This window comes from Medicago sativa, chromosome 4, assembly GCF_051527215.1.
Source record: "Medicago sativa cultivar Bolivia chromosome 4, Bolivia_mono, whole genome shotgun sequence".
In the NCBI taxonomy this organism is placed as follows: Eukaryota; Viridiplantae; Streptophyta; class Magnoliopsida; order Fabales; family Fabaceae; genus Medicago; species Medicago sativa.
Window position 1 is genome coordinate 98,994,601 of NC_140752.1, and position 27,257 is coordinate 99,021,857.

General features: G+C 34.1%; 4 protein-coding genes across 6 annotated transcripts; 3 read left to right on the plus strand and 1 right to left on the minus strand.

The window, feature by feature from the left end:
• Positions 1-1,396: 1,396 nt before the first annotated feature.
• Positions 1,397-4,442, minus strand: LOC146934552 (Ribosomal protein L7Ae/L30e/S12e/Gadd45 family protein). Its single transcript, XM_085706457.1, has 6 exons — positions 4,089-4,442; positions 3,899-3,946; positions 3,058-3,118; positions 2,815-2,949; positions 2,233-2,400; positions 1,397-1,729 (listed from the first exon to the last, which is right to left on the minus strand). The coding sequence occupies exons 1-6, from the start codon at positions 4,190-4,192 to the stop codon at positions 1,580-1,582; spliced, it is 666 nt and encodes a 221-aa protein (XP_085562583.1). The 5' UTR covers positions 4,193-4,442; the 3' UTR covers positions 1,397-1,579.
• Positions 4,443-5,568: 1,126 nt separating this feature from the next.
• Positions 5,569-8,764, plus strand: LOC146934553 (protein NONRESPONDING TO OXYLIPINS 2, mitochondrial-like). Of its 2 annotated transcripts, none has more exons than XM_085706458.1 (3): positions 5,569-5,814; positions 5,923-6,041; positions 7,214-7,374. In XM_085706458.1, the coding sequence occupies exons 1-3, from the start codon at positions 5,663-5,665 to the stop codon at positions 7,234-7,236; spliced, it is 294 nt and encodes a 97-aa protein (XP_085562584.1). In that variant the 5' UTR covers positions 5,569-5,662; the 3' UTR covers positions 7,237-7,374. The 2 variants fall into 2 exon arrangements, with proteins under 2 accessions (XP_085562584.1, XP_085562585.1); XM_085706459.1 differs by lacking the exon at positions 7,214-7,374 and adding an exon at positions 8,445-8,764 and having other exon boundaries at positions 5,571-5,814.
• Positions 8,765-10,253: 1,489 nt separating this feature from the next.
• LOC146934554 (proteinaceous RNase P 1, chloroplastic/mitochondrial-like) lies at positions 10,254-14,190 on the plus strand. 2 transcript variants are annotated; one of them, XR_015007804.1, is made up of 7 exons: positions 10,254-11,814; positions 12,128-12,217; positions 12,318-12,499; positions 12,603-12,723; positions 12,924-12,992; positions 13,151-13,397; positions 13,675-14,190. XR_015007804.1 is itself a non-coding variant. In XM_085706460.1 (7 exons), exons 1-7 carry the CDS (start codon positions 10,357-10,359, stop codon positions 13,815-13,817), a joined length of 2,193 nt encoding a protein of 730 aa, XP_085562586.1. In that variant the 5' UTR covers positions 10,254-10,356; the 3' UTR covers positions 13,818-14,190. The 2 variants fall into 2 exon arrangements, 1 of the variants encoding a protein (XP_085562586.1); XM_085706460.1 differs by having other exon boundaries at positions 13,151-13,280.
• Positions 14,191-16,625: 2,435 nt separating this feature from the next.
• On the plus strand, positions 16,626-24,917 carry LOC146934555 (protein LIKE COV 1-like). Its single transcript, XM_085706461.1, has 7 exons — positions 16,626-16,875; positions 17,887-17,939; positions 20,292-20,401; positions 21,046-21,213; positions 21,463-21,560; positions 23,827-23,953; positions 24,452-24,917. The coding sequence occupies exons 1-7, from the start codon at positions 16,714-16,716 to the stop codon at positions 24,544-24,546; spliced, it is 813 nt and encodes a 270-aa protein (XP_085562587.1). The 5' UTR covers positions 16,626-16,713; the 3' UTR covers positions 24,547-24,917.
• Positions 24,918-27,257: the final 2,340 nt, after the last annotated feature.

Here is a 27,257-nt window from a genome sequence, read left to right on the forward strand (position 1 = left end):
AATATTTAAGGTATTAAGTATATGAGTCTTCCAACTTATATTGTCCAACCTCCACTCTTTTATTCAATGTTGAAATGTAACTTACACTTGATACATACAACATTTTTTCACTTAAGTATGATTGAATTCTAGCCCGTGCTTGGCACGGGTATCCATACTAGTTTTGTATATTCTTATATTTATTAGCGAAAAATGTTTGTCCCATTTTTTGAAAGTTATCATTGAGAAAGACCTATCCCTTACTTTTTTTTTATACATATTTCTCAATTGCAAACACGTGTCTAATGCTGTTTTAATATTTATCAAGGACATATATTTGTATATTTTTTTTTATATTTATGGTTGACATATATTTGTCCGGTATTTTTTTCTTCAAATTAAATGATGACAAATATTGATGTGGCAATTCTAACTGTTGTCATTGGTTGCGTGCGCAAAATTGTTTTGAACCATCAACCTAGTGTTTTATTTCAGGTTTATCACTAACAATTTTTTTTCTAGTTTTTATTTCATATTTATCACTAACAAATATTTGTCCCGTATTTTTTATTATATTTATCAGTGAAAAATATTTATCCCATATTTTTTATGATATTTATCACTAACAAATATTTACTCTGCATTTTTTGTATATGTTTTTTTATTGCATTTATTAGTGAGAAATATATGTTATATGTTTTTATCTTTATTGTTACAAATACCTGCCAAATGTTTTTAATGTTTTTTGTATATGTTTTTTTATTGCATTTATTAGTGAGAAATATATGTTATATGTTTTTATCTTTATTGTTACAAATACCTGCCAAATGTTTTTAATGTTTATCACTGATAAATAATTAGTGAAAAATATATGTTTTATTGTGACAAATACCTGCAAGTGTTTTTAATATTTATCACTGATAAATATTTGTCCTGTATTGCTTTATTACATGTATTAGTGACAAATAATTGTAATGTGTTTATTTATATATTTATTTGTGACAAATACTTGACCTGATTGTTTTTAATATATATTTATTAGTGACAAAATATATTGCTTTATTTTTTTATATTTACCAATGATTAACTTTTTCCGCTATTTTTTATTACATTTATCAGGGATAAATACATGTCATATTTCATTTTATATTTATTCGATAATAGCATCCCATATTTTTTTTCTGATATTTATCGCTGACATATATTTGTTTCATGTCTTTTTCTATATGAATAATGCTAACAACACACATTTTCAGCACACTCTATTTGATTGATTAAAATTCATGTGGGTTCTATCATATTTATATAGGACCACATGATTAGATGGAACCCGTGTGAATCCTCTTTTTTATGTTTAGAAACAGAGGAAGTAACTTGGAGCCATTTATTGAACGAGAAAGAACAACTTAAAGGCTTCGCTTGATACTCTATTCATATAATAATGAATGATGATAAAGAATTATGTTGCTCAAACTTTAAAATTTTAGAAATGTAACAGGTAGCAAGCTACAAATACTGTAACTAAACAATTTTTAACCCCAAAAAGAAAAAGAAAAAACTACACGGGGACAAAAATAGATGTTAATCCTAAATTCAGTGATTAAATTATATCTGTGACAAAGTTTCCCTGTTTGTCAGGGTGTTGAAAATCGTCAAATATTCCAGCTGAATTTGATTCATCAGGTCGGAGTCTACATTCATCGACTTGAATAATATCCTCGACAATTTTATTAATAGCGTTTCCTTTAACCTGCAGTCAGTGAAAGATAAATAACTCAATATCTAAAAAGAAAGAAAGATGAAACCAAAATAGCTTTAGAAGGTTATAGTGACATCTCAAGCCATGGTCAAATAACACGGGTTCGTTGCCTGTTGGACTCTTGAATTCTTCTCACCATGACACTCTTGAATTCTTCTCACCATGACACATTAAACTCAAGAAATGGTGTCAAGTGTTCTTGAGCAGATCTTATTAGCAAAATAAGGAAACTGATATATAGAAATGCAGGATTGAAAAGCAAGGGAGTTGATTGTGATATTGAAAACTAGGATTCAACAAGGGAAGCTATTATGGAATGTAGTTACCCGAAATAATTTACAAAAAATAAAAATAAAAAAAAATACATGTTTGAATTAGCTTATTTTATTTTGATAAAATAATCACTTTCTTTTATAATTTCATGAGAGCACTTTAAACGAAAAATGATTAAAAACCAAACAGAATATATATCTTGTGTGAGGCCAGGATCTAACCTTAATTCCAACAGCAATGGCAGTTTTCAATTTAACAAGTTCACCTAATCTCAAAGAACCTTCTTTATTATCCTTAACAAATATCAGGGGAACACTCCTTGATGAAGCCAAACTTTGAAGATGCTTTGTCAGCCATCGTGAGCTACAGTCAGAAGCTACAAGCACAGCCTGCATCATCATAAAATAAAATGTGAATATATTTTCTCTTCAAGGCTTGCTTATAAAACAAAGCTACACGCCCACACCAGAAGCAGCCATATATTACTTTTACCTAAGTACAGAATAAACTAGTTATTTATTACCAAGGAAAACTAACTGTGTTTGAAATTGTGGATGCGAAAACAATGGTTTCCATACACACTGTCAACTCCTAGTATAATTTGAAGGGATCAGCATCAGCAAGAACAAAAAGCCTAACTATAACTACCGGTGCATGGGTATTTGAAGCACCATGTAAAGGTAGAAATATTAAAAATAGAGTAAGCTGGAGGATTTAATTAGATGCGATGAACTAGTAACAACAGGTACAGGTACTAAATAAATAATTTACATTTCCTTCATATCAGAATAAAAGAAATCAACCTGAAGTTTAACTGAAGGTGTTTTATGATTGCTTGTGACTGAAGGGAGGAGTTGAGCTGACCTTTCAAACTCTGCACACGGTTTCATACGCTCTAGGACACGAGTTACGTCATTAACCCCAATAGCAAATTGTTGCTGCAAGGTTCCAGTCCAGGTAAACGTTATATGACTATGCAAGACTCCTACATATTGCTAAATTCATTCATATGTTTTATAGTTAGGAAAATCAAGTTAAGGTTAAACCTTTGTCCATATCTTTTCTGGCAAAGAACTTCCATCTAAATGCCTTGCTGATTCAACCCCCCTGCTCATCGGAATAACCGGTTGCAAGATCAGGTGATAAATTGCACAATTGTTGATTACTTTCAAAACTAAACGCAACTTAGTTCAAAAGTTCACTCTAAACTGTTAAATCTTCATTCAGACCCTCTACCCTTCCCTCAACTTCATTAAGCAGCGTTATGAAGCACGCAATGTTGAAATTTCGATTAAATCACGAAACAACAAATTGAAAATTAGTCCTATGTTTGGACACGCGGAAAATTAAGCTTATATCTGGTTCCGTATTTGTACCCCCAGACTCACAATTGGGTCACCCAAACCTGATTTGACCGTAAATAGTTATGCTAGTCCCAAAATCAATTCTGCCCAAAAGCTAATATTTCTAGCTTGTGCGATTGCCCAGAATTGAGTTTCATGTAAAGTGATTTATGTTTGGATACATTCATGTAAAAGTAGGTTGAACTCTAAATTCAATGCTAAACATCAATTGTAGAGGTAAAAGCTCAGAACTAACTTATTGTTTGAAATCAATCTTGGAGGCAAAATCAATTATACTTGAAAACATCCGAACATGCGATAATCAATTACACATCTTTAAAATCAATTTACCTTCTACAAAAGTGAAACCAAACATACAAAATTGATAAAAATAAAAAAAAAAAAAAACTTATTTTTTTGTGAATGTATCTATAGAAATATAATAATCTAACAATATCCAGACATAAACAACTTTAAGTTCAACTCACTTTCTACCAAAATTAAAATTTTCACGGCATAACCAAACAGGCGGTAAGTATTTTACCTAAGGATTGATTGGAGCAGATTGGTTAGATGTTTTCCTTCATAGCAACTGCAGAAAGTAAAAAAGAACAAAATTAAAATAATAGAGTTTACTTGATAACAATGGTGATAATCATAATAAGATAAGAAAACAATAAGAATGAATAGATTGAACAATATCAAATGTGAAAAGGGGCGGTGCATATACATACATAGTTTCTAGAGAAGTAAGGTTTGAGTTTGTATTGGGATTGGGATTGGGATTGTTTCCACCATGCTTCTTTGGAGTTTTAGCATTGTTACTTCTACTATGCATTATCACTATGAAATCGCGGTAATAGAAGATAGTGGAAAATAATAGGAGTTTGATTCAACTTTGAAGTCAGAACGTGCGATTTCAGAGTTCCGCGGCAGCCATGGTGCTTGCTTGCCTTTTGTTGCAACGGTGTATATTGTATTGGGCTTTGGAAGGTTTTACACGGCCGGTGAATTTCAGATCGACTTTCTATGTCGAAAGTTGCTCAATATGCCCCTTTAATTGCTCATACACACATCAAATATCCAAAAATACCCCTCAAGTAGTCTAATTTACTTCATGATTTGTTAAAAAATGATAGTTTCTTTCGGGAGATATTTTTATGGTATTATAAACTTTTTTGTAAAAGTTTATTCAAAAATATGAATTTCACGAGTTTATTTAAAAGAATGAATTAAAAGACAAAAAAAAAAAAAAAAACCTAAACCGTGGTAAATTACACAGCTCTTCAACCAAGCACACATCTTCAAACTAATTATTACATTGTATAAGATCTTTTCTATTATTAAATTCTATATATGCAGATATGATATGTATTTGGTTGGAAAAATATATTATTACTTTTAGTAAATATCAAAGTGTAATTATTCTTTTTTAGAGATATACGTGTAATTTAGAAATTCTATTAATTGAAGTGACTTTGTTTTTCATGTTAGTAAAAATTTAAAACAATTATTACAAGTCAATTTTTGATGTTTAACTATAAAAGTAATAAATAAAATTGACCCGTGCAACAATATAATAGTATTGTATTCTTTTTATCGTTTTTCTTTATAATTTTTTTAAAATAAATTGAGAAGATAATGCCTCAATAATATATTGTGATAAAATAAAATAACGGTCTTTAATTGATTAGTTTTTCAAAACCAAAATGTAAAATTTGATAAGATCAAAGTGTCATTGAAGGACATAGTAAGACAAATTTGACTGTAATATTGTATCCCTAATAATCTAATTTGCGTTTACTGATCGATCCATGATCTTACGGGTTAAAGATTATTCTCTATAATAGTCGACAAGACCAGTGCGTCGCACGGGTCAAAAGTCTAGTATGCCATAAAAAAAAAGTTGTTTAACATGTAAAAAAACAAGGACTAAAATTTAAAGCGAACATAATTTTTACAACGATTAAGATTTTTTTTTTGAAAGATAGAACAATTAAGATTGATCTACTTATTCACCTTAAAAAAGATGAATTCTAACTATTAGACTACTTGACAAAAAAAATAGCGATTAAGATTGAAAGTTGATGTATTTAAATGATTAAAAACATACACTATTTAATTTGTTTTTGCTCCCTAAAAAAAAAATGTTTTGTTTTTTTTTTTTTTTTCGTGTTAGTTTAAGGTAAAACGGCATCGTATGGTCCTAGCATCGAAGGAAGAGGCTTTGAAAGAAAAGCGGGGTGACAGTGTCGCTTAGGTGCCGAGCTGAAGAAGAAGAAGAAGAAGAAGAAGAAGAAGAATTAGAATGGCAACATCGTCGTGTAAGGCTTTGGGTAGGTTATCCTGTCGATTACAAGCTCTTGTTCATAATACCAACACTAAACAATCATTATTCTCTATCCATTTCAAACTCAAACCTCAATCTGCAACTGTTCCACGCGTCTCTCTCACTTCTCGGTCAGAATCCCTCTTCTCTCTCTAACCTACCTAATCTTTCATTTTATTATAATAACTTAAATTCAATTCAATTATTTTGAATTAATTTTCTTCAATTTTGTTGATTAGGTTACCGGTGGAGTTGTGTAGCTTGGAATCAATGCTGCCCTTGTATAGCGCGGTCGCGTCAGCAAGATTAGTTTCAAGCTTGTCCATTGAATCTCTTGGTTGGGGTTTAGTTCCTCAAGGTGCGTCTTTTTTTCACAGTAATTGTCTTTGCATTTTCATTCAAATAAGCTTTTATATTAATTCATTCATAAGCTGTTTTTTTTTCAGAAACTACCTTGACAAGCTTGTGAATAATAATAAAAAAAAAAAGCTTATTTAAATGAAGACTGTTTGGGAGAGCTTTATTTTTAGCTTATTTTCACAAGCTCTCCATGATACCATATGAAAATGACTTGTAGCTTATATGAAAACAGTTTGGCTTTATTTTATCCTTTGCTGTAGAAATAACTTATTGATAAGCACTTATACGTTAATTAAACTGTTTGCCCTAAAAGAGCCTTACTCCACTGGGAAAGTAAATATTTGATATCTAGTGTGTGTAGTGTACATTCTCGGCTTCTCTCACACTGCTTAAGTTTTTCCATTGCTTTGTGAGTTTGAACTGAAATATTAGTAAGGATGGATTGCTAAGCCTGCTTCGATAAGTTTTTCAAGAACATGGATTAAAATGGTTCAAAATGTTCTTTGAATTGTATGAACGTGTGCCATTCATTTTATGTTGGGTTTGACGTAAGGCTGGCTTCATTAACTGAACCTGTCATTCCCATATGATCGGAACTCAAATATCAGAAGTGTTAATGTTTGTGATCGAATTTACGTAGATGCACAAATTCACAGGGCAGGCTGTACCTAAACAAATACACTAGGCAGGTTTTCTAGGAAGAAAATTGTGTACTAAAGCCTGAAATAAAGGGATAGTAGATTTGTCTTATCATTTGCATTTGACCCATTGCTTTTAAATTTTCAAAGCCCTCGATCCACCTCTAAAGCTGACATGAACCATATACCTTACTTTATCCCTATTTTATTGTGAGATAGGGCCAACCTCATATAGTTAGTGACAGGGTTGGGAATTACCCTGATAGCTGCACTATAAAATGTCGTAAAATGATGAAGTGACTCCACAGCAGACGTGTTGTTCAGCATACTTAATGCTGTAAAATGACAAATACAAACAGTTTTTTAGTAATTTCATGAAATTATGTATTGCAACTCAACAGAAATAAATATATTAATGACTCTTTGCTTTACTTAGTTTCTGTTTTCATTTTCATTGAGAATAACAAGCTTTGAAGCATGCCATGTGTGGTGGAGGTGATGATGTATGGTGATGGTTGATGTTTTATTTTAGGAGGTGGGTCCTTGTTTGGGTGATTTCCTTTGGAAGCAACCTCTGTTACACGTGTCCTTGTTCGTCGTCACTAGCTCTGGTTTGTGCCTTTTGGGTGGTTTAGGTGTTTTTGGAGTTTGGAGGGTGTGTGTCCCATTGTGTTAAGCCTTTTCCTTTGGTTATGTGTGTTGTTTAATCTTCGCATGCCATGCTTTCGTCTTACATATTGTTTGCTGGTTTTTCGGTGGGCCGGTTCATTTGGCTTCGAGATCGGGAGTCGAGGTCCAGCTGCGATCTCTGTTTGACTTGTTTTGGTTTTTCTCTGGTCTACCGGGGGCGAGGGGTGCCCTGCAAATTTGGTTCTGAAGTTTGGTGGGCCGATCACTTTTGATTCGAGATCGGGAGTCAGTTCTTTGACTCAAGTTGGTTCTTGGGCTTTTGTTTTGTGCTCTTTCGGTGGATCAGGGGTCGCGAGGTTGTGGCAGCTGCATCATCCTTCGGTCAGGTGCTTTTCGAATTGTGGATTAGCCTGGGTGTTGGGGTATAGGTGTTTTATTTTGACAGTTTTCTTTGGGGGAGAGTAGTGACAATAGGCGGTGGTGAATTACGTGTTTACAGTGTTTGTTTTTTTTGGAGTCTGTTTTAGGTGTTGTTGTGTTTTGGTGGGTTTATTTTCATGGGTGTTTCATAGGTGGTTATGGTGTACCGTCTATATGCGGCACCATTTGTATCTTGTTTCGTTCATACCCTGCGTCTTGCGGGGATGCCGTTTAATAATATTTGCCGATTCAAAAAAAAAAAAAACCAGCTTTGAAGCATTTTACACATTTTTTAATATGCACTACTGGACAACAGATCCAGTGTTTGCAGAAATCTGGAAAATGTCAAAAATCTATTTTCAGTATCTCTTCCTAGTTAGTCACCCATGTTCTCTCTATCACAATTATCCACCGAGAGAGCCTTCCATCCATGGCATGATGAAAAGAAATGAAAAATACTATTGAAAATGATTTTAGATAGCAAATGAGTCATCATATCCCTTTAACACTTGTAAGAAGTACAAAATTTTCCGGCATGAGTACTTTTATGTAAGTACTGCCAGTCTGCAACACCATTTATTTATCAAGAGTTATTCTTTTAAAGCACATAGTTGGTAAGATAGTTGTTCGTAACACATTTTGTATCTAAATTGCAGTACCAATTATAATAGCTGAATGGAAAGAACTTATCACAATGCTTTTGTTTTTTACAGGTATTTCCATGCCTTTATGACAGTGTTGATCTGCGGTTAGTTGATTCAACTAGCATTTCCATGTGATGGCAGACTTTGGCTAATGTCGATGTTTTCATTTTTTTGTAATCTTGTGGCCTTTTGACATAGGATCCTTTACTAATATCTTTGACGAACATATAATGCAACTTATGTTGCTTACTCATTGAGTTAGTTCATTTTATCCCCAGACGATTCTGGGATAACTTATTTTGCCTTTCCTATTTTTGGATGAGTTTGGTAAACTAATAATGTGTTATTAAAGGGCATTATATCTGAAGAATTTAAGCCATTTGTTATCATTTCTGTGATCACCACAGCTAGAAGGTATTTCTAAATCATTATCAAACTAGTGTGGAATGGTTGTTGCTTAATGTAAAGGTTCTTCTTCATCCTTGCTTAACACAGGTGAATGGGAAGGAAATACATGGTTGCTTTGAGATGTGTTAAACCGTCAAGTGCAGTTGACATATCGTGTTTCGTCTGCTACTTGTTAGTTGTTACAAGTCTACTCTGTAGGGTGTAACTATTCACATCTATAATGATGATTTTTAATCTAATGTCGTATATATTTTTAGCGAATATCAAATAAATTTAGTATCCACTGACACTGTCATCTCCACTCCAGTGATGTGTTTCTCTATGGCTCGAAAATAGGGTTTAAGGTAGTAAAATATAATATTTTTAGGTTTCATTAAAAAGGATAAACTCAAACGGATAATATGTTATAATTTTCTTCCGGTAATTCGGAGTTTACTGTGAGGTAAGTGTAGCTTGATTATCATATTTTTGTTAGTTTGTTAAATTAAATTATTTTATGTTATTTTGCGGTAATTATCTTTAATTTTGTTGGACATTGCTATTGGACTAATATTTGAGTTAACATCGAAACATTTGATTAGAGACTTTATAAAAAAAACGAATATCTTACAAGAATAAAAATATATTTAAGCTTGAAAATTGAAATATATCTCAATTATGTTATCAAGTGATTGAGCTCAAGTGGTTAATGAGCTTCACCGAATAACGAATTATTTAGGAGAACCTAGATTTGATTCATGAGTGAGATAGTTTTTGGTCAGATTTTACTTACCCGACTTGACTGAACTTTAGACTACTAGGGTCAATTCTCATAGGAATCTTAAGTATGCTTGTAACTTGGTCTCAAGTTATCAAAAGGTTACAAATCATTTAAGTCGGTATGTGTATATCATCTAAAAGATGCTCCCCCATATGGCCGTCTCAAATATAAATACCAAGAAAAGTATATTTGTTTTTTCACAAGATCTTTTATGAGTTAAATACCGTTGAATGCATTCTCATGTTTGTATTTAAATCAGAACCTCCGGTTAAATTAGAAGAGATTCCTTATCTTCTCAAGTGTTTTTGGTTAAACAAAAATAAAAATTAACATTATGATAAGCAAAATTAACAACTTTTTTTACACCGACCGTTTATATAAAGTAAACTATTTTTTAAGAGATAAATTAAAATCTTAAAAATACAATTAATTTTTATTACTTCCCCTTAAACTCTTAAAAATACAATTAATTTTTATTATTTCCCCTTAAATTTTTATTACCGCTTATATAATTTATTTTTACTTTTTTTAGGATCATTTACTTTTACTTAACGAGTGTAAAAATATTTATTTTTTACTTAGATCTCTTTCGAAAACAAATTAATACTACTATTTTTTATTTTTTTTCAATACCAGATTGAGCTATATTTTCTCAAGAGGACGTGTTTGGGTTTTCCTCTATTAAAATCCTTAATCTCTGCAACACAAACAACCGTTGTTACAACTTACACAAGTACACAAAAAAAAAACATGTAGATTAGATTAGATTGGGTGTTAGTACTTTTAGCAGCCACATACGATAAGGCAAATGTAATGGCTACTTCTCCCCTCACTCTGCAACTGCAACAATCTCTTTCTTTCTCTCATTCTCTCATACCCAAGCTTTTTGCACTCTCAAATTATGGTTATGAATCCTTCCCTTCAATCAATTTCAACCCAAGAAAACAACCTTCAATCCAATGTTCTTCACGCAACCCCCCACTTGACACAACAACCAAAAACTCGGTAAGAAGGTTTTCCAAGAAAACCTCTTCTCCTTCTTCTTCATCTCATACTGACAAAAAGGTTTCCTTGGAATCAAAATCAGTTAACAGCAGTACCAGTTACACGGTTGTTGAGAAAAAGAAGAAAAATGAAAACCAGAATAAAAATGCCTTCGAGAAGAAGAAGAAGATTAAGGACACCCCCCCACAAGCTAAATTGCGGGTTTCTTTGGATCAGTGTTCTAAAAGAGGGGATTTAAAGGGAGCTTTATCCTTATTTGATTCAGCAATATCCCAAGGTGTTAAACTAGGACAGCACCATTATACTGTTCTTTTGTATCTTTGTTCTTCTGCAGCTATTGGCGGTCTTCGACCTGCGAAAAGTGGAAGTGGTACTAGAACTTTGAATGCACAGGTCTCATCTAATAATTTAAATGGATCAGTAGATAGAAATGATGACGATGAAAGATTTTGTAGCGATAGTGATGATAATAAATTGTTAGATAGTTCAGTTTCAGTTTCACATAGTGATGATAGTGACATGAATGATAAGGATAAGAGGAATGGGATAATGGTGAGCGAGGATGTTAAGAAATATGCACTACAAAGAGGATTTGAAGTGTATGAGAATATGTGTATGAGTAAGGTTGAAATGAATGAAGCAGCATTGACATCTGTGGCTAGAATGGCCATGGCAATGAGTGATGGTGACAAGGCTTTTGAGATGGTTAAACAAATGAAGATTTTAGGGATAAATCCTAGGTTAAGGTCTTATGGTCCTGCTTTATCTACTTACTGTAATAATGGAGAAATAGATAAAGCATTTGATGTTGAAAAGCACATGTTGGAACATGGTGTGTACCCTGAAGAACCTGAGTTGGAAGCACTCTTGAGAGTAAGCATAAGAGCTGGTAAGAGTGATAGAGTCTACCATGTGTTGCATAAACTAAGAAGCAGTGTGAGGAAAGTTTCAACTACTACTGCTGATTTGATTGTTGATTGGTTTAAGAGCAAAATCGCTTTAAGAGTGGGAAAAAGAAAATGGGATAAAGGATTGATAATGGAAGCAATGCAAAATAACGGTGGAGGATGGCATGGGACAGGTTGGTTGGGTAAAGGGAAATGGCAAGTTCTTCAAACCAGTGTAGGAAATGATGGAATGTGTAAATGTTGTGGAGTGCAATTGGCTACTATTGATCTTGATCCTGTTGAAACTGAGAATTTTGCGAAGTCAGTTGCATCCATTGCTATAAGTAATGAGAAAAATTCAAACTTCCAGACATTTCAAGTAAGAAACTTCAATAATGCTTGTTATTTCTAGAGAAATGATTTTTCGTATGATGAAATTTAGACAATTTTCGCGAGTCTTTTTTTAAGTGGTTAGCACAGTTCAAATAGATGGTTATTTATGTTTAGTAGCTGGTTAATGATTAATGAGTTTTGACGCCTGATATACTTATTAATCACCTATTTCAACAGCGTTAATCACTTAGATTTCTGTTGCAAAAGTTGTCCAATTTCTGTTGTCGAAATAACACAACTGATATTTCTAACATCATTACATATTGATGAAGTGACATATGTGAAATTATGAATTGCAGAAATGGATTGAATACTATGGACCTTTTGAAGCAGTGATAGATGCTGCAAATGTAGGCCTTTACAGCCAAGGGAAGTTCATGCCATCCAAGGCAAGTTACTGAATGTGGAAAATTATCCTTTTTCTTTTTACCTTGCATTCCGTTCTAATTGCAGTCATTGATTTTTTTCCATCTGATGTGAAACTTTTAGATCAATGCTGTTGTCAATGAATTGCGCCAAAAACTCCCTTCAAAGAAGTTTCCACTTATTGTTTTGCATCATAGGCGTATCAAAGGAGACAAAAGGGATAAACCAATCAACAAGGCATTGGTTGATAGGTGGAATAATGCTAATATACTCTATGCAACACCTACAGGATCAAATGATGATTGGTATGAACAAAATGGAATATATATATACTCTTAATTAATAGTTTATATCAATAATTTCTACTGATTATGCATGTTATGTTTCATTTACAAACATGTGTTTCAGGTACTGGTTGTATGCAGCTATAAAATTCAAATGCTTACTTGTTTCCAATGATGAGATGAGAGATCATTTGTTTCAACTTCTGGGAAATGACTTCTTCCCCAAGTGGAAAGAAAGGCATCAGGTATGGATTACTCTTTGCAAAGAAAATTTTCTTATTATAATGTAGGTTGTATATATTTGATGAAAAAAGGTTTAATTTTTGTTCTTTGGTTTAATGATATATAAATGTACGCTTGCTTGATTTTCCTTTCTTTGATTACAATTTAGAACTATACTTACCATCGAAATCCCTATATATATTTTTTTTCTTCCAAATTTTAGGTACGATTCGGTTTCTCTGATGCTGGTCTTGAGTTTTACATGCCGCCTCCTTGTTCTGTTGTTATTCAGGTAAGAAACATACACTGGAAAGCCATAGTACTGTTTAAAAAAATTGGGTGAACGTGACACTAGTTAAATTATATTTGTCTATACAATTCTGAAGTTGAAACAGTAATGATGTAAACAAGATAAAGAAGAAAAATATAACATGACAATTGTGGTTGCAGGAATCAGAAGAAGGCCACTGGCATATTCCAATTGAAGCAGAACTTAATGATGAAGCAGAAAGAAGATGGCTGTGTATCACACGTGCTAAATTGGACATGGTTAGTGGAGACTCTTCAACAACATACAAAGGTATCTAGTTCACATTTACAAGGTTACTTTTAGGACGATATGGAATCTTCATACTATGGCCATGATATACAGCCAACTCATATTACTAACCAAAAGATAAATCTCAAAAATAAAATGGTAAGCACTTAATAGTAGAAACATTTTCATTATCAAAGTACACTGTATATAGTAGAAAATAGTACTTTTCCATTTATTCTCTTAACTTTTAAGTGATTCACACTTCTTATATTAACCGTTCATAATATATGCCACTAAAGTATAGATTTTAAGAGTACAGATTAGTTATAATATTTATATGAATTCAGCTAACTTTTATGTTGTCACAATTGATGGATTAGCTTGGTGTTGCACTAATTAATCCCCCTCACTTCCCACTTTCTTTTCCTTTGATTAGATGAGAAACCTCTGCAAAATGGGGAACAGGCAAAATCAGTTACTAGAAAAGAGTCTGCAAAGGAGTTGCAATATCAGAATCTTGTCAATCACAAAAAAATGAACGGAACTCCTCAAGAATCGTACAAAAATCACAGAAAATAACTCGTTATTATCCGAACTTGAGGCTGCAGAGTTGATTAGTGGTTGTAGCATTGATATTCAGTTATACAAGTTAGTTGAATTCATATTATTGATTGTAGCATTGATTATCAGCTATACAAAAATCTCAGAAAAGCTCCAGTTTAGTTTCATATCGCAGGGAGAAATACAAAGGCTAAGGTTCTACAATAAAGTTTGTTAGTCACAACATTTTTTTAATTGCTGCTTGCACATGGCACGAGATAGAGATTGTTCAGTAGTTACTTTTTTTGCAATGAGAAGCATTCTTTGTAAAATACTTTTTGTTAAAATTTTAACAGTGGATTCCATATTAATCAGCGCATTGAGTTTAGAATATTGATCAGTTAGAATTAAACTTTGTTGTTGTTATTTTCCATGTTTTTTTTTTCTCTTTCTTTCTATCGTTATTTTCCATGTTTTAAATGTTCTTTGTTTGTGAATGTCTGAGAAATGTTTTTGAAATGGATGCAAATTCGTTTGAAGAGTGCCAGAAGACAAATTGGAGAAATCGGCTAAAGTCAAAGGAGAAGAGACATAGTCATGGAACTGAACTTGATGAGACCGATAGAAGCAATTGCACACAAAAGAGTGGCAAATCTGGCCAAAGATTGTTTTAGGACCTTAATTAAAAGGAAAATGTTAACCAGTGCCCCCGGGGCACTGGTTAAGGGTCAAATATAGTAGGATTTGCATTGAGAGATGTGTAATCATTAAAATTATTAACTGTTTGAGTCAAAACTGTTTGAGTTCCATTTCTTTCATATCTCCATTTAATTAATTTTTTTTTTCACTTCAAACTCATATTTATGTATTACAAGAAACATCTGATTTACTAAATTAATTTTACAAAATTTATTTCATTCAAAATTATGTTTCACACACATTCAAAATTTAATTCATTTAATAAATTTGCTGATGTGAGCCAAACTATTATGGATATTCCTCTGGTTATAGATGACCAACCTGATGCTTTCATATGGAATGAGGAGTGGAACGGTTTGTACACTGTGCATTCCGGTTATAGATTTATTATGCGAGGGTCTTTGAAGGAAGAGAGGTGTCTTACGCCGGGAGATTGGGGCAGTTTGTGGGGAGCTCAAGTACCTTCTAAAGTGCGTAATTTAATATGGAGAATTTGTAGGCTGTGCTCACCAACACGAGACAAACTTCAGGATCGTCATGTTCCTTGCCTGACAAACTGTGGATTATGTGATTTATCTGTCGAAACTGAGATGCATCTGATCTTTGAATGTCAGATTAGTATTGAATGTTAGACTGGTGCAAGACTGCTTTCAATGGTTCAGTTGAGTTAATCTCGTTTTAATTAAGTGGGAGGGGTTCTGTTGGATGTCTGTGTGCGTGAATCTAAGGTAATTGTTAGTAGATTCTTGACGATGGTGCGAGGGATTTGGCATAATAGAAATGATTGGATTTGGAACCGCAAAAGATCAATTGGCAATCAAATTCTGTGTCTGGTAAGTTTAGTGCAGTCTGACTGGCAGGGTGTTCGCGCAGTGCGCGATCTAAAGCGATTGAAAACAACCAAAACAACAGCAGAAGCCGGAACAGTGCACGATCTAAAGTGATCGAAAACAACAAAACAACAGCAGAAGCCGGAACATTAGTGGACAGAACAGACAGCTGCAGTGCAGTATTGACACAAGTTTTTTCCATGGGCAGAACCAAACATGTTTCGGTTGTTGCATACGAAGAACAGAAGTCAGTTTGTTCGAGCATTGATAGAGTGGTATCCGCATAACATGCTGGTGTATGAGGGAGAAACATTGACTATGTTGAATGTCATGAATTGGGTGTAAGAATTGGGACTACAAAGTGGACATTTCTAAGCGCGTCACAAGTCCTCATAGACGCTGTTTGTGCTAGCAGTGAAGGTGCATCAGAGTTCAATACCATTGTGAACAATATTAGACATATTTTAGTCTCGAATTGTAACTTTGAGGTTTATTCGGAAGCAAGCGAATATGGTAGCTCATAATCTAGCTAGAGCGGCCATGTCCTATGCTAGTTGCCAAGTCTTTGATTTTGTTAGTCCTTGTATTTCCTCTCTTTTGATTAATGAAATGAGTTAAGTTTGGTTTTTTTTTTGTTTTTTAAAGTTAACATTACCATCAACTAAAGGACATGATTAATCTGCAATTTCTCATCAATGGTCTCCAAGGGTTTGTCTGATAGAATATTGAGTTTCAAAATCATATACCACCAGAAGTAATAAATTAGTACTCGGATGAAAGGGCTCAAAAAGGAAAAGTAAGCATTAACTAAACATCAAATACATTTCTTCTACAATGTAGGCTAAATCAGTCACATTTAATGTTCATTCTACCCTAAATTTGTGAAATATTCCAGACGTGTGTTATGTGTGTGGACATTGCATTATATTATACTAGAGTACCATTTTGCAAGACAACCCAACAGTGTTCAGCCAAAGGAAAGGAGACAACTCATGAACTACACTTGACAGCATAGACACAGTACTCATTTAACTAAAATGCATTATTTTTCATGACTTCACATGCACGTACTCCCTCAACTCACATGCATCCATTCCTTTCAATTTCATCACCCAAATTTTCTATTTTTTATTTATTTTAAATCCATCTAGTCAACAAAAGTAGTTTTTCTTTTAGGGATAAGATTTTAAAAACAGATTCCTTTATTAAAAAACAGATTTAAAGAAATTCCTTTATTATTTTCAATTAAATAAAGAGAAATAAAAACCACCCACAGGAAACAAAAATAAAATAAAATAATTGAGAAATTGGTGTTTTGAACGGAGTCTACAACGGAGTTGTTGCAGAAGAAGCGAAGCAAAAGGACTCAATTGTCCAGTTTTGCGAAACTTGAAACGGCGTCGTTGATGGTTCTTCCTCCTCCAGTTATGGTCGACGATAAATCCCCCTCTACTGTCATCAGCGGCAGAGATCGAGAGCTTCTTATCCCCGTCGCTAATGCCGGCGACCACTCCAATGCTTCCAAACCTTCTTCGTCTTCCTCCTCCGTTCATCATGCCGGCCGTGAGGTTAGGGATTCAATTTTTCTTCATTCCGTTGAATTTTTTAAGTATTTGATTAATCTATATTCTGTGCATGAGTGATTGAATTTATGGAAATAAGCTGATTAATTTGCTTCTAATATCATAATTGCTTATCATTACTGATAAGTTAGTCCAATCACACTATAAACACAATCATATTGTTTTAGTAGAAGCTATAAGATGTTTTTATAAGCTATCTTGGAGAACTTATGGAAATAAGCTGAAAATCAGCTTATAAACAAGCCGTAAGTTGTTTCTGTCAGTTCTCCCGAACAGTCACACAAGTGCTTAAGCCAGTAGATAAGCTTAAATAAGCCAATCCAAACAGTCCCTTAGTTTCAGGGATTTCTTTGACTTGGATTCATACTTTTTGTATATCAATTGAAACTATTGCTTTTCATATAATTGGATTAACTTGTTGTCACCTTTGAACTAATAGCACCAATGCTAGTTCTTAGCTCTAGTCGAAATTCACCAGTGTTGTCAATTGCTGATCGCCGATCAGCAATTGACAACAAGTGATTGCGAAAAATAGCGGTTTGTTAAAAATATGTTACACAACGATGGTGCTAGGGCCTCTATAGCTGCTATTTGACAGCACTTTGTACTAAATAACATGTATATCGGAACAATAGTGGTTTGTCAAATTCTGCTACACTATCGTGCCGCTATAGCTGCTATTTTACAACACTGAAATACTCAGATACATACCATAGAGCTAGTATTGGTTCATTTTTTTCCCCTGGTTTGGATTAACATAATTTCGCAAGTTTCTTCATATGGAGGAGTTTGGTAAATTGAATCTGTTTTTTTTAAGTAAAAGTACAAAGCTGGTGCTTTATAATTCCCATTCATATATATTGCAATTTTATTTGTTTTTGTGAATTTGAATACCTAAGCCTGGCATTAGTTGTCCTATTCATTTTGTTGCATGAAGGAATTTATCTGAAGTATTTGTCTGACAGATCGCCATGTGTTGTTTCTGTCAATTTGTAGACTTTTTCCAAAGTTGTTCAGAGCTGGGCATCAAAAAAGTTCATGACCGGATGGTGAGCATTTCTTTCTTCAACCTAATATCTTCTCAGTTTACATTCTTACATGTCAAACTAGTGCACACACTACAAAGATCTTTCACCATCTTATCTTATTATTTCCTGCAGAAAACTGTGCTTTTGTTTTAGATGGATGATATAAAACGAATTCATTTCCTCTAATTTTTTTATCTACATTTAATTTATGCTGCCATCTTGGTGTATATGTGTTTGTATCGTGAACCAAATATTACCATTACATGATAGTTACACTTCTCTCTTCTGCTAGTATATGAGAAATTTTGCTAGTTATGTAGTTTTAGGGTATGAAAGTTGGAAAGTAGAGGACATACCCTTTTTTGGCAAATTGGTGAAGGGAATAAAAAATCTTCGAACTCAGAACATTTTTTTAATAAGAAAAGCAAAGAAATCCGACCCCTCCTATTTTCTCTCTGACTCGAACCACCACAACCCCACCCGTGCAATTAGATCAGCGTTGCCTGTAACATTCTCAATGTCTGCGCCAGGACCTTTACTTTCACATCATTTGAGAAGTCCTACCGTCTTCTGCCAGGAAAAATCAAAGGAAGGATTCCAACCCATTTTTCAGATTATCTTCAGAAACTCATCAACAACATTGACTTTGCTGGAACCTTCTAGATTGTTCTGAAATAATACTGATAGAAACTTGTTTCTATATTGATAAATTTAGAAAACAACAACAAATTTATTACACTAAATGCTGGAAATTCTGTTTCAGAAGCAGAGGATCAGCATTGTTACAAGAAATACAGCTGAAACAAAATTAGCGATAAGAAAATAAAGGTTTACGGCTACAAATGGTTTCCTTCCAATTTTTTTTGAAAGTCTTGGTCTCTCCCTTTGAAGAATTAGAGAGCTTGGTCTCTCCCTCCCATATACATTAAATAACTATCCCTTAATCACTTTTTCCTTTCGATTATCTATTTATCACTAAGAGGAATGCTGGCAACACTCACTTTTGAACACTCTCTAACACTCACTCTTTTATTGGATAAAATCAATGCATTTTCCACCACTTTGTGTGGGTTCTATTTTCAATGTGTAGACCCACAATGATTTAAGCCAATAAGAGAGTGTTCAAAAGAGTGTTGCTAGCACTACTCTTATTACTAAAATTGAACAACATAATTGACTTAGTTACTACCCATAACCGTTACAATAAGAAGTTTAACAAATACCCCGTTGATGGAGGCCAAATTTGCAGCGAGAGGTTCTAAGAGAATGCGCGTGGAGAGAATTATTCACGCTGTGATGGAATAGAAGAGTTTTTCGGAGTCTGTGATCATATTCATAGGTTTGCTGTTTCTGTTATTGTTGTGGTGGCTGTGGTGTGGGGTTGGAGGAAGTAACCAAGGTTGTGTTACTGCAGCTGCAAGTAAAGGAAGCATAATGATGGTAAGAGAAGTGTGGAAGATTGGATTATGATAAAGCTATGAGATTGATCAGATCATGGCGAGATTGGTGGCCGTGGTGGAGGAGTGGTCAGAGAAATCAACAGTTAGGGGGAGGAGCAGTTTTGGTAGATGGGGGGAGAGGAGATAAATTTACCATTCTATCCTTTAAGTGATTACCAAATCTGGGGAGTTAAGTAGAGAAAAATTCAAAACATCAGATCTAACGGTTGTTGGTACAAGGTGAACTGGTTCACCATTTATAAGTTATGTACCGTCAATACGGTCAGTAGTATATTCAAAGTTGTAGTCCTTAATGGCAAGTCCTAATTGATTAAAACCCCTTGGTTCTAGACTATATAGATCTCCCAATTGCTTATTGTACCATACCAATCAAATTATAGCCAAAATGTCTATTTTCACAATAGTTAGATAAAAATATGCAATATTTTCAATATCACTGGTTTAAAAAGGATTAAGTGATGGAGATATGGAAAATCTTTTGAAATTATTGAAGATGATTATATGCACAGCGTACTTCCTGCAAGCTTGCATAGAATGTCTGTTACTCAGCCAGTGAAAACCATGTCCGTGCCTCATGGTTTGTTGCCTTAACATTTCAGAGTAGTTTTTGCTTTAGCTTGTTGAGATTCTCAAGGTCACTTATCTTTGTGTTTTAGTTCTTTTTGTGGAAATTGTTGTCAATGGATGCTTTGAAAGATTAAAAAATGATAATTTTAACTTAGAAGATTTTTTGATTTTGTATGATTACCTTTTTTTACGTCTTCTTTCTTTTTCATGAACATGTTTTTTTTTTTTGAGGGATTTTTCATGAGCGTGCTATTATAGTATTATTTGACATCTTTTTATGCTACCATTTGTTATGAATTCCTGTTTTATTTATTTTTTCTAATTGTGTTTTTTCTTCTTATTGAAGTGTCATTCTTTTTCCAATTGCAATCACCTTCTACATTACCTGGTGGTTCATTCATTTTGTGGATGGTTTTTTTTCTCCGATCTATGTTCATCTTGGAATCAATATCTTTGGTAAGTGCTTCTGTTGTATGGCACTTGATAATACACATCCCCCCCCCCCCCCCCCCCCCCCCAAGGGTACATCAGTAATACATTTTTTTACGTGCAAACAATATGTTATTGATTGCTGCTGTTGTCTCTATCTGCCTGCATTTTTTTCTCTTATATATAGTTGTGTGTGTGTGTATTTTATTGTTAAATATTTATTTCAGTTTAATTCAATTTAAGCGTTTTTGAATTTTAAATTTGAAAATAAGATTAGATTATTAAGGGCAAATTTGTAGCAGAAAAATAATTTTGGCATATATTTAGATTTAAATTTAATTTTGAAAAAGAATTGAATTGCTAAGGGTAATTCAGTCTAGAAAAAGGTCCGACCGAAAAGTAGTTAATCCGTAGTTAACTTTCGAGTTGCCTTTATACAATGGTATGGTCCTATAACTTTGGCATATATTTAGATTTAAATTTAATTTTGAAAAATAATTGAATTGTTGAGGGTAATTTTGTCCAGAAAAAGGTCCAATCAAAAGTAGTTAATTGGCAGTTAACTTTTGAGTTGTCCTTATATAATGGTGTAGATTATGTTACCTACTGGATGCCATGGTAGCATTTAATATGTTGAAATAATTGCTTAAAGAGTTAAACTTCTTGGTCAGGTCTTGGATTCATAACTTCCATAACCTTCATCTTCTTGATCGGGATTTTCATGTCATCATGGTTGGGTGCATCTGTCCTGGGACTTGGGGAGTGGTTTATCAAGAGAATGCCTCTTGTTCGTCATATCTATAATGCTTCTAAGCAGATTAGTGCTGCGATATCACCAGGTGTGTTTGGCAATATCTTACTCTTTTTTTTTTGGGTCAAGCAGCGTAGTGGCTAGAAATTCACCTTTAAGGTGAATAAGTGGGGTGTCCGGGGTTCAAACCCCGGCCCCTGCATATATTATGCATTGTCCCTTACAAACTGAGCTAAGCTCATGGAGACAGCAACATCTTACTCTTTATTGTGATGCTAATGTATATTTAATGGCGGGTAAGAGATGCTTATGTTAACACATGTGCTGCCTGCCACAGATCAAAATTCACAAGCCTTCAAAGAAGTAGCCATCATTCGACATCCACGTGTGGGAGAATATGCATTGGGATTCATCACCTCGTCTGTTGTCCTTCAGGTTTCTTAAATAGTTCTACTTTGGTGGCTTTTTAGTTCGAAATTTTTTCTTTCATTGTTGCTTAACTTGGTGTTTTACAATGTTAGAGCCCAATGTCAAAATGTGGGCCAGTTCTGGATCATGCAGAAAACGAAGTCTAAAATGTGTCTTGTGTACTCTAGGAGAAATGACAAAATAACAGAACAGAATTATAACATGGCAGTTGTTATATGGTAGATTATTTGATTGTGTAATGAAACAACTATATGGTAGGAATTGGGCAACTATGTACCAGTTATTTAATTGTATGTGGTGTAGTTATAGGGAGGTTTTATGACAATTTCTGATGTGTGGTGCAGTCTTTTTTTTTTTTGTTTCTGATTAGTATTCAAGCTCTTGGGAACCCTCCCTTAAAAGATAACTGTCAAGGGGGAAGAACCAAGCCACATAAATTCTCCACCAAGCACCCATACTACTCTGTTGTGGGACTTAGGCACTCATAATAACCAAGTCTCTATCATAGCACCTCCCTTGAGAGCCGATGTCCCGTGGTTGGCCCTTTATAACGCCTTACTAATCCTTTCCGAACCGACAACCTGCTATGATAGCAATAGATAAGTATTCGGGCACTTGGGGAACCCTCTCTTAAAAGCTACTCCCTCCGTCCCTACATGTAACCCCTCTTTGCTTTTTTCACATTTCTTAAGAAAAGTTGTTAGTGCAATTAATGTGTCTATTTTGTGTGTTAATATTACCAAACTGTCCTTTGTTTGTATGTGTATTAAATTTGACTTTTCATATTTCAAAGCAAGTTAGTAGTATTAATTAGGGGTATGTTTAGGAAAAAAATAATAAATGTATCTAGTAATTTGAAAAGGGGTTTACATTTAGGGACAAAAATAAAGTCAAATGGGTGCTTAGATATAGGGACGGAGGGAGTAGTTATCAAGGGGAGAAGAACCAAGACACTTAACTACTCCACCGAGCATCCCATACTACTCAGTTTATCCACCAGATCCACGTGTTTGTGCAACTCTTTGAGGGGAATTCATTAAAGCTTATTTTCTAGGGTAAATTACACTCACCTCTCTTGAGGTCTTCATAAATAGCACTAGCACTCCCTCTAATTTTAACCAAACACAAATCTCCCTTAATTTTTATTCAAAGTGGCAAACACCTCCCCTCCATTTAATTTAACACTGTTAATTCTTATTTAATTAACTCTTCCCATCCACCCAACCACCCACCGTGTCACCCTCTGGGTTGGGTTTTTATTTTCTGAAAATTTTAATTGCACAAGAATGATAAATGCCTCCCTTCCATTCAACTTTCATGGTTGTGGAAAACTACAAACTCCTACTAAAAAAGCTAGTAATGAAGGCCTTCAGTTTCAAAATTATAAGCATTTGGGAAGAATGATAGACCTAATGCGGTCACCATTTTCCTAGACGCCGAAATAGTTGTGGATCTAGATAAGGTTGGACAAAATCAATAGTCTAACTAATTTACTTCCTTTTGAGAAGAAAAAAAAATCATAATATAGATTCACCACAAACAACACAGTAAAATCTTAAACCCTGTTAAAAGCTTTTAAAACATCTGTTTTCTGAGTCGCTAATCTTTTGAAACGTTTGCTTCTTGAACAAACAAAAACCCAACCATTTTTAAGAGGGTAAATGAAAGAGGGGTTGATTAACCGGAAACTAACGGTGTTAATTAGAGGGGAGATGTTTGTCACTTTGAATAAACCTTAAGGGAGGTTTGTGTTTAATTAAAAACTAGAGGGGTTTTTAATATTATTTAAGAAGATATCAAGTGAGGTGTGCGTATTTTACCCTATTTTCTAAACTCTATCAATGTCACTGGTTCCATGTTCCTTATACTGTGATCCTGGTTGAAGTGATAGAATTCTGATCTTTGTTGCTGGTGTGCTATACAGGTCCATGTGGTAATGCCCATTGCCCATTAGGACTTTGGCACATAGTTGATGCTTGTTGGTTTCCATGTAGAGTTTTATGTTCTTTTTTCTTGGTTGTTTTTCTCTCTAGAGCCATACGATATTGCAATTTACTATATTGTTGTGAAGGTTAATGATGTAATTCATAATCAGTTGTCATTTTTCTGAATGCTCATTCAATGTTCCTTCTAGCTGTTGACTTGTGCTCAATAGTTTGGAATCATGAGTGAGCCCTTATGGATTAGTGATAATTAATAAAGATTATCTGCTTATCACGGCTTTAAAATTTTTGTTGAATTGAACTATTTTAATTATATCGCTGTTTCACAGACTTATTCTGGAGATGAGGAGTTATGCTGTGTCTATGTTCCCACAAACCATCTTTATATTGGTGATATATTTCTTGTCAACACCAAGGATGTCATTAGGCCAAACTTATCAGTACGGGAAGGAATTGGTGAGTTATACTAGTTTTTAAAGTTACTCTAAGTCTTACACTGTAGAACTAAAAGCAGGCTGAATTACGTTGCACTCATTTTAATATTATGAAGATGTTCTTTTTGGAGCTTCCTCTGTGGAGGTGCAGTAAAATTGGAGCCTGATGTTTTTGTTTGTGATTTAGAATTGGGAGACAATGAACTGAGTAATAACTATCTTGTTTTACCCAACTGAGCCATAAATATCACATATACAATTATACATTTCACTTGCGTACTGTTTATACTTGCGGAATTCACTATAAAACACACCTTAATCGTGTTGCAACTTTTTATGAACAATCCATAATTATTAAATGCCTCGGTCATTAAATGCCTCAGTAATCATTAGGTGCAAGTGTAGCTATCACCTCTAGTCTAACTTATGCACTTTAGGTTGCAAGGAATGAAGATGCAAAATATATGAAAACTAATTGAACTCACTCCAATATATTTTTAACATTGGCTAAATTTTGCAGAAATTGTCGTTTCTGGAGGCATGTCAATGCCGCAGATCCTATCGACGCTTGATTCACATGTTCCGGTGGAAATAAGTAGACCTGATAGAAGATGACAGTTAAAGGTATAGTAGTTGTTTATTTAACAGCTTATTTCATATGGAGATATCAGAAAGGCAGCGCAAGCAATGTGTTGCAAATACAGGCATGGAATTTACGCGTTGATCCGCGAACCAGTGTTAGATCGATAAATTATGATGTTTTGTGTAACGTTCATTCCGGCAATAGAATGTAGAATTTAGTGTTTGTTTGAAAATATAGTTTGGGTGATGGTACAGGGTTACAACATTCTATTGAGGTAGGGCTCTAAAATTTAGTACTTGTGCATATCTTGGCGGTCTCCGTTCGTTATAGCAATTCAATTTTGTAGTTCTGATTACTTGCTTTCAGCTTAATATATTATGTTTCTACGGTGGTTTTCATTTCATTGGCGAGTCAACTTATTCAAATTTCACCATTCTCATTGAATTTAATGGATATGCACCGACAGTGTGAAGATTTTCACATGTCCAATCACATCAATGTTTGTCGAGATATTTTACCTTTAAACTTTGAGAAATGCTAAATTGTGCCCTTACAACTTAAAATAAGAAACTAAATGTAGATTTTTTTTAATCGGCAAATATTATTAACCACAAGCTCGTGCAAGACGCACTAAAAAGCTCGCTAAACAGAAAAACAATACAAAAGTGTCGTACGTATGAGGAACGCTTAAACCCAATAACAAAACAGCCCCACGGAGCCAAAGAGGCAAGACACCAACTATAACAAAACAAAAAAACAAAGCCAACCAGTGAACACCAACGGCAACAGCAATAATGCTAGCTGCAAAGGTAGTAAAAAGAGCCAAACTAGGCCCTTAAACAACACAAATGAAACACCCTGTGCAAGACCAGAAAGGCACGCCAGAAAACAGCGGCCACACCATGAAGGCAACCCTCCTACCACAACACTTACCTCATCAAACAATCACATGGACACCAAATCCATTCATAATACATACAAGTCAGAATGTTAAACCTTTCCAACAACCACTGCCACAAAAAAACCTTTATCTCCTCTGCAAGCTCTTCTATGGTTTTAGATACATCATCGAAAATGCGATCATTCCTAACTTTTCAAATCACCCGACACGCCACATGTCAAATCATCCTTAAACCCTTCTAAATTTTTTATTTTATTTTATGGATTGACCCCCCACTCCAACACTCTCGATGGATAAACAAATTAGGAGGGATAATAAAAATAATATCTAACCACCGCATCAAATGCAACCAAATGTTTCTCGCCACATCGCAATGTAAGAAAACATGGGTTGAACTTTCACTCTCCCTTTCACAACAAAAACAAATAATTCCTAATAGCCAAATTTAGTCTAGTCGGATTACGATCTAGTAGGAGTTCCCGTGAGAAGGCCACCACTTTCGACGGACGACGCCCCATATTTCCAAATTTGGCGAAACACTCTTCTTTCCTTATCCGAGCGAACTCCCTCCCTCCGACACACTCCTTCTAACTTGTTGTACAATGACTTAATCGTAAAAACCCCATCATCCTCTAATTTCCATCTCCACCTATCCTCACCATGTACCCACACAAATCCTTCCAAATCTTCCAACAAGTTGTTAAGAAGATTGATTTTCCACACAAAAAATTGGCGCCTCCAACCCCCCCACCCCCCACAACTCTTCTACCGTTGCCTCTTGTAGATTTGAAATCGAGAAAAGTGTTGTGTATTTTACCATAAACGACACTTCTCCTCTCCAAGTCACCCTCAAAAGCTCGTGCTCATACCGTTTCCCACTTTCCACCACCTAGACATCCAATGCGTCCACAAAGATATACTTCCATCCACCAAATTGGTTATCTTCTCGCCATATTTTCCCGAAGCACATCATTTCAAAGAGCTCTCTCCTCTTGTAACAACCTTCACGTCCATTTAGCTAATAAACTCAAATTAACCATTTAGCTAATAAACTAAATGTAAAAATATAATCTTGAAAATTGTGCAATACTATCTTAAAAGCCTAAAAACTTATCTTTTCAATGCAACATTTATTTTTTAATTCCATAAGGGCGCAATATGCCCCTTAATTTTTATTTATTAAATTACATAAATTTTTTTAAAATAATTGGAGTATATTTGACTAAGAGATGCAACTGAATTGAGAGAGCTTACAAATTCCTTATCGTGAGTTCGTAAGAGCAAAGAGTTTCAAATGTATAAGCGTGTGTGTTTGGGACCTCAGTCAAAATCATGGTTGCAAATGCATTGTATGGCATTTGGCAAGTTGATGCAACGCGACATAACTTCTAATAGTCACATTGGATTTGGATTGCATGCACTCCAAACTACATGTAGTCAAGAAAGATTTGACAGTTCGATTAAAGTTGTCTACATTTGGGCTTGGCATTTTTAAAGTTAATAAAAGAATAAAGATACTTTAAATTTGGATTGTTTGATCTTAATCGGTGGTCAAATTTATTCCAACTATAACATTGCATCCAATTTTGGTTACATGTAATCCAAGTTTGGATGACACTTTATAATCAGAGAAATGTTAATGAGTGTTCTCGAGACATTTTTTAAAAACTTTAAATGATAAGTTTTTATAAAAATTTGCATATTCTATACATTGAAAATTGAAGTATTTGATTTTTTTAAAGAATAATTTTTTAATTTAAAATCATTAAAGAGTGTCTCGAGGAAACTCAAGATCCTTAAAATTATACGAGTAATGAAATTGCTACTTAATTAAGGCTCAAA